This window comes from Nuphar pumila, chromosome 2 (genome assembly GCF_984573655.1).
Source record: "Nuphar pumila chromosome 2, dmNupPumi1.hap1.1, whole genome shotgun sequence".
NCBI classification, from domain to species: Eukaryota; Viridiplantae; Streptophyta; class Magnoliopsida; order Nymphaeales; family Nymphaeaceae; genus Nuphar; species Nuphar pumila.
In genome coordinates, this window is record NC_143250.1 from 12,040,933 (window position 1) to 12,049,108 (window position 8,176).

The 8,176-nt window shown below is 36.8% G+C and overlaps 1 protein-coding gene across 1 annotated transcript; it reads left to right on the forward strand.

The window, feature by feature from the left end:
• Nucleotides 1-3,222: 3,222 nt before the first annotated feature.
• On the forward strand, nucleotides 3,223-4,875 carry LOC149844774 (uncharacterized). Its single transcript, XM_089997334.1, has 2 exons — nucleotides 3,223-3,628; nucleotides 4,134-4,875. Exons 1-2 carry the CDS (start codon nucleotides 3,294-3,296, stop codon nucleotides 4,624-4,626), a joined length of 828 nt encoding a protein of 275 aa, XP_089853460.1. The 5' UTR covers nucleotides 3,223-3,293; the 3' UTR covers nucleotides 4,627-4,875.
• The last annotated feature ends 3,301 nt before the right edge of the window (nucleotides 4,876-8,176 follow it).

Below are 8,176 nucleotides of genomic sequence, written 5' to 3' on the forward strand. Positions count from 1 at the left end.
ATGATAAGCTCACCACTGTTATAAGCAAGATATCAATTTGTGTTAGAAAATGTATACGTTTACTACGATTTATTCAAGATGCATATAACAACGGATACCAATAAGGTTAAGCAAGTCAAAGAAATGATTGAATGAATCACAATATAAAAGCAACATCGATTTGTTATTTGCTTATACTATACATTAAGTTGTTACTTACCATGCCAATAAAAGAAACAATTTGATGTATATGTGTGTTGACGATAGCGATTTAATTATATCTACGATGCTGTGAAGCGATTTCAATAAAAATTGCTAAATGAGCAATAATTTGAATACAAAAATCGCCACCGCAAGCACGTAACAATGTATTTATGCACACACACGTTTTAAAAGTCTTCCTACAAATATCTTATAAATCGATGCTAGAAAACACATAATATCTTACAAATCGATATATACATATCGCATAATGTATTACAAATCGATACGGTAATTCAACATAATAGCTTACAAATTGACACTATAAAACACATAATATCTTACAAATTGATATACATATCGCCAAATATATTACAAATCGATACAAAAATTCAACATAATAACTTACAAATTGATATTAACAAACAAAACAATATCTCACAAATTGGTAGTATGTTACTACAACCGCGATTTACGATACATTGCATATACTGAGTAAATGGAGGATACCAGATGGGGTAAAGGCCCTTCCTCGCATCTGTAAAAAATATTCTTGTCAACAGGTCTGAACGTCTTACAAATATCTATAAGTTTCCAACCAAGGAAAGGACAAGATCCACCTGCAATAACAAAACAATGCTTTAATGACACTCACGATGACATACGTTCTTCAACGATAGCATAATGACATGAAAAGGTACTCACGACGCCTTAATGACACTTGTTGGAATGTTTGTGCATCATTGCTTTCTTTTATAATGCCTAACGACAACAAAAAAGAAGAGAAGACTATAAAAAAAGTTGGCCGACAAATGCCCCTATGACTCCCACTAATGATCGAACCAGTTGATCGCAAACTCGAAAATGCTTTGTAACACAAGGCAGGAATGCGAAGGCGACAATGTGTTGTAATACAAGCTAAAAACCAAGGCGGGAACCTTTACTCGAGATGACGACAAAGGCTGTTACTTCGGTGGCAGCAGACGGCGGCAAAGTTTGCATCGTCAAAGAGAGCTCTTGTTACAGCAGATGGTGCAAAAGTTTACTGCTTAGGGCAAAAACGGAACGTTTGGACTTTGAAGAGTTGACATCATACTCGACTTTCTGGATGAAGGACATTTTTGTTATTTTCTCGAGCTGTTGTTTCTTTTTTTTTGAATAGAGGACATTTTTGTTATTTTTTCGAACCATCGTTTCATGGCGAAAATAGCAAGAAAGGGTACTTAAGTCTTTGCAACTCCATCAGACTCCGATGCTAAGTGATGCCGACAAACACGAGAATACGAGCTCCACGTGCTTATATACATGGTGCTCATTCGGACCCCGAACATGCACTGTAACAAACATTGCATCTTCGGGAGAGAACACACAACACCCTCGTATATGACCTAATGGGGGTTAGGTTTGAATACAAACCCATTTGGAGGTTTCTGAACTCAACTCTCTCTTTTTAAGATTCTTTTTGCCAAGTGCAGCACAATCCGTGTTTAGAAGTAAGAAAGATGTAAGAAAAGTGATACCAAGTAAAAAAAATATATATATAGTTTTTTCGACCATTTTAAATGAAAAAGACATTTTCTTAAAAATATACTATACTTATTATAAAAAACATGATTTATACTCTCCACCGCCAATCTCACCACCACCGATACCACCTACCATCTTACCATCACCACCGTCAAACTCACCACCACCACCAATCATCACCTGCCTCCCGAAAACTGTCCTCCCCATGATGATTTTTCACCATTTATCTTAACACCTACCATCACAAACCTCTTAGAAAACTGCATTGAAGAAGCTTCACCATCACCTCACGATGATTTTTCATTATCACTATCACTTACCTTCCAAAAAATCTTTCTCCTCATAATGATTTTTTTCACCATTCATCTCACCACCACCACTACCACCTACCATCACCGATGTTCCCAAAAACTACATCCAGGAAGCTTCATCACCACCATCCATCTCACAACTACCACCACCACCTCCTATTTATCATTTTTTAAAATTTTTTTATTTTATTTTTCTCATGCTACCCAAACAAGTGAAATTTTTTCACTTGTTTGGGTAGCATGAAAAAACAAAATGAAAAATCTTAAAAAAATGAGAGATAGAAGGAGGTGGTGGTGATGGAGTTTCTTTGATGCTGTTTTTCAGAAGGTGAGTAATGGTGGTCAGTGATAATGAAATGGATTTTTGTGATGGCAATAGTGAAAAATTATCGTGAGATGGTGGTGGTAGATTTTTGATGTTATTTTTCCGAATGTAGGTGATGGTGGGTGGTGACAGATGGCGGGAAGGGCGATTTTTCAAAAGGTGGATGATGGTGGTGATGGAGCTTCCAGGGCGTCATTTTTAATAAGGTGGGTGATGGTGGATGGTAGTGGTCGCTGTAATATGTATAATGGTGATGGGTAGTTGAAACTTATAGTAGGAAGGGCGGTTTTACAAGAGGTGGTGGTGGTGATAAGATGGATGGTTGGAAGGACGGTTTTATTTTACGAGAGCTAAAAGTTTTTCTCGTTTGAAAGGGTTAGAAAAACATACCAATTTTCCATTCTTTATCACTTTTCTTACTTCCTTCCACTTCCAAACGTGCCCTAATTGATGAGTGCAAGTTTTGAGAAAGTCAAGCAAGATTCAGGTTTGAGGAGGGCAAGTTTTTATTTGAAAAGATTTATGTTAAAAATACATGATAGATTCGTCATTTTTACAGATAGAGCTTTTTACCTTAACCCACCTCGTAGTCATTTGCTTAACCTAGTCTCAAACTTTGGTTGAAAAAAGTTTATACATATGAATAATTCTGAAAGGTGGTTTGAAGGACATTTGAAAAATTCCCTTTATAATATGTTTATTATTTTTTATATATTTTCTTATGTATATTTAAAATTTTAACATAATGATGTTTTCTCTAGAATTTTTTTTTTTAAAATATTGGGAGATTATCCCTTACGGAGAAAATCCCGAAACTGAGATTTGTGACTGTGATTTAAAGACCATCACTTTCGTCTTCGTGGCAGCTCTCATCTCTTCCTCAGGACACCCATCTCTCTCTCTCTCTCTCATGGAGTCATAGTGAGTGGAGATGAAGTGAGAGGGTGGTGATGATGATGATGATGACTCATCTACTATCCCAAAACCTCCATTTTTCCTCTCCCCTGCGCTTCTCACGAACACCCAACAGAGGAAAATGGGCAACGAGTACCCCCCAACATGCCCTTCACAAGGACACCCAATTCCCATCTCCTCTCTTTAGCTCCCACCCACTCTCCTTGGTGGGTTCCTCCTTCCTCATCACCAAATTGGAAACTGCACTCAGGGAAGAGGTTGGAGACAAAGAAAAGAATGATTTCTACGTCAATTTGGGCTATGCTGTTAGAAATCTCAGAGAGGACTTGCCTCTGATGTTTACCAAGGACCTCAATTATGAAATCTACAGGTAATCTTTTGTCCTTTTCACTCTCTTTGTGGTCTTTGCCTCTTTGGATGCTGTTGTGCTAAGATAATTTGTTTGCTAAATCATGGTTTTTCTTTCTTTTATTTTCTTGGGTCTTTGTAGATAAGAAATAACACTTATCTCTCTTTCCATTTCATGCTAGTGACTCAGATAGTTTAGAATATCATAATTTTGGCTCAAAAAATCTTCTTTGTAGAGAATATATAACTTTTAGCTCTTTTTTCTCTGTGTTTATAGTGAAGTAGACAATTTGGTAAGTCATGATTTTGAGTCAGTTTTTTGTTTTGGATTTTTGCAGAGAAAAAGAGAGTTTTTCCTATTCCATGTGATTCTAGCATAAACTTTTCAAAATCATGGGCTTGATTCAAAATTTTATGTTGTTATTTTGTAAAGAAGACATAACAGCCTCATCATCTATGTGATTCTGGTTAGTGGGATAAGTTACATAATCATGTTTTTTATTCAAATTTTGTTTGTTTGTTTGTAGAGAAGACATAACATTCACAGACCCATTGAACAGATTCAATGGAATTGAGAATTACAAACTCATATTCTCAGCGTTGCGTTTTCATGGCCGGATATTTTTTAAGGAAATTTGGCTCGAGGTCTGTAAGGTTTGGCAGCTTTCAGAGTATGTTATACTTGTCCGCTGGACCCTCCATGGCATTCCCCGTGTGCCGTGGGAGTCAAGAGGGCAGTTTCAGGGGACTTCAAAGTATAAACTGGATAAGAAAGGGAAGATTTATGAACATACAGTTGATAATTTGGCTCTCAATTTCCCAAAGATGCTGACCCCAGTTTCAGCTCTTGATATAGTTGCTGCTAGCTGCTCGGCGAGGCCCAACCCAACTTTCTTTCTGGGATGTGGGAGTGTTCCAAATGATTTTTTTGAAAGATCATCATGGTGGGATTTCTATTTCGCAGTCAAGCAAACATTGGATCAAGAAGGTCATCAGTTTGCTTTTTCCTGTTGCAGATGATTAGTTTGACTTTGATCATATTAATTTTATGGTGTAGCACTTTGAAGTATTTTAGGGGAAGAAAGTATCATCTGCAAGGTTGATTTGGTCAATTGTCTACCTAAATGTTCTACAGTGTGTACTCATCTGTTGTCATAACTCATAAGTTTGTTGATGTGGAATAAGACGATGTGTACATAGGCAATTGTAATCTAATTCTTGTAGCCACATTTTCAATAAAATATGTCATGCTATGCTTCATGAGCTTAATGTGTTTTTGGTGGTTTATTTCACTTGATGCTTATAATCTGTCCTCAAATTAGAGATCCTGGCTTTTCATGTGTAATCTTGACTTAAACAGTTTTATCCCTTCCATGTTTGTCTCTTACCGGTTTTGTTAGGCAATCCTGCTATCTATTCTGGACAAGCTTTCTCTATTTGGTTACTATGACTTTATTTTATATACTTTAAAATGAAGACCCTTTCATTTGATGTTCCTTAAGCATTGGTCTAAGGGGACCCCCTTAATGTTGATCTTGCTGTTGGCATATAAAGTTCATGTGGTGATAATGATGGTTTATACCAAGAGGCTGACATGTTGGCTGATGGTTTAACTGACTGTACCAACTTTATAGTATCATGTTTTAGCTTAGTCACACAGGCTGTTTGAGAATCCTTTCTCTCTGTTTTTATGCTTCTGTGGCAAATAAATATATTTTTCTATTCTTTATGCTAACTATTAAGATAGTAGTATTGTGCATGGTGTTCAATAGTTTTAGTCTAGTCTCTCTGCATGTTAGAAGTATGTGTTGTTTGTTTCTTTGTGATACTTATATGCAAAGACTGGCATGGAAAGCAGTAAAATAAAAAATTTCAATAAACCAACCAAGTATGTATCTTAATCAATGCATTCGTACACACACACACACACACATGCATATATATATATATATATATATATATATACAGGGGCGTAGCTAGGATTCATGTGAAGGGGGGGCAAGCAGGGGTGTAGCAAAAAAAATGTTATTTGTGTGGTAGTCGGGGGTTCGGGGGCAGCGCCCCCGAAAAAATTTTTTTTGAGATAAAATAAAAAATGGCTACAATTATTAATAAAAATCTATTTCATATGGACAAATCAAACTATTTGCTGCAGTCAGGGCTGGGCTAGGACTGGGCTTTAAAAAAAAAACAAAAAAAATTAACTGTTTCGGGAGGCAGGACTGGGCTACAGCCCAGTCCTGCCCCCCCCTAGCTACACCCTTGTATATATATATATATATATATATATATATATATATATATGAAGCTAACTTCTTGTTTCCAAGATTAATGTATAAGTAAGCTGTGAAAACTGGTACCTATGTGAATCCAAGGCAGTCTCAAAGAAGAAAAAAGGAGAGGCTATATGGATGGGGCTGCATTCCTTCAGTTTCTACTATTCCCAATAGGGAGAGCGTGGGTATTCATCTAATTATATAGAAAATAAGATACAAGGGCACTTGACAAATTTGCCCATAATGAATACAATACATGACATTTGATACAAAGGGTAATAGTGTAAAGAAAAGAAAAGAAACAAAACACAATATGACGTGATTCCTTGGTAACGTCAGGCTGTATTGGATCTGATCCAAGACCCAGGTCCAATATTGTTATCTCTCAATATAATCAGCATACTTGTATCAATCCACAATTGTGAGAATTTCCTTGCTTCCTTTGGGCATATGTTCCATGTAGAATTGCTTAATCATTTGTTGCATTCTGACTAGTGCTTTTATTTCAATACTGAGCTCCTAGAGAAAGCTTAGATTATTTACAAACATACTCTTCTGTGCTGGAATTAATCTAGCTAGATTATTTGGATGCTGGTTGTTCACTAAATAAATAGCCGTCTGCTGTCATTTGGGATATGAAAACATATATAATTGGGATATATCCACTTGTTAGAATGGACTAACTCAAAGGGTTCAAAAATTTAGATTATGCTCTTCAAACACCTATATTATTTGCTAGTTGCGTATTTAATCATGCCTTATTTAGGCCTGTCAACGGGTCCAGTTTGTATTGGGTACCTGCTGGGCTGGAGCTAGATATGTGTCAGGTAACCCAAAAATCCACAACAGGGGGCACTGGTCAGGAATCAGGATGGGCAGTGCCCAGAGGCGGAGCTAGGTATATGTCAGGGTGGGCACGTGCCCACCCTAACCTAAAAATCCACAACAGGGTGGACAGGTCAGGATTTGCAGTGTCCACCCTGACCCGATCCTTCAGCTGTATAAACCCAGTCACTGCAGCTGGAGTGAAGCTCCTTTCACCCCTTTATATAGCTGACTAAACACCATCACAAGCTCGGAACGATCAATATGGGACCAAATTTCAACTAGGAAGCCACAAGATATGAGCAAAATAATTAAAAATGAAGCATAAAAACATTATGATCTCTCTCATTAATTGTCTTCAATGAAAGGCTTGCAATTTACTTACTCTACATGGGCTTTCCTAGAAAGCTAGTAAATACATTTAAATAAATTTCTTTTTTGGATGCTGACCTAAACCTACACCTAGAAAAATGCGCAAGTGAAAGATAAACATGCTTTCCAGGTTGCATGTTCAAAACCTACAACATCCGCTATAGCACTTTTTAGCAATTCGGTTATGAGCTCAACTCCAAACCTGGTTCCGAAAATACATATTCAAATCCGTCCAAACTTGTATGTCTTTAGTTCCGGCCAGATCTTGTTGTAGAACTGATTTTGGTTCCAGATCTGATTATATTCATGTCATTTGATTTTAGTTTTTCAAATGACATGAATATTTAATTAGGCTTTCTAGGTTTTTCTGTGTTTTTTTAATCATCATTAAAGATAATTCTATGAATGTATGCTTGATTTTGGTTAGAACTTAAGTGTTTTGGTTTTTTCTTTCCATTTAGCATATCTATGAATTATGTTTGTAAGAATTTTGGGTTTTGATTTGTTTGTTTTAAATGACATAAATGTTGAGTTATAATTTTAGGGTTTTTTCTGTATTTTTTTTCAATTACCATTAGTCATGAATCCATGAACGACAATGCTTGATTTTTTGAAAATATATTATTAATATGGTTTATTAGTAATAAATTAATAATGTTTCCTTTTCACTGTGTCTCTGCCCACTAAGGGGGTGTCAATGCTCGGGCTTGACCTAGGCCTGACCCATCTCAAACCCTATAGGGTCAAGGTTTGGTGATAAAAAGGTCTGATTAGAAACTGGTTCAGACCCAAAGGGTCCGATTAGTATATGGATTCGGGTATGGTCTGTGAAATTTCATACCAGACTTAGGTCCGATCCGAGTTTCAATTAAGACCCATGATATTATAGGTATGGACAAGGTCTGCTTCATGTCATTCTTATAGGATTTGTTTTTTTTTCTTACAGTGGACTCAATATGACCTAGGTCTGGATCCGGTACCAGCACCTCAAAAACAGATTTGGGTTTAGACTCACCTGGGACCTCACCGGATCTGACCCGTTGACACCCATAGTGCCCACCGCAGTTTAAAGTTCTGGCTCTGCCCTTGGGTACCTG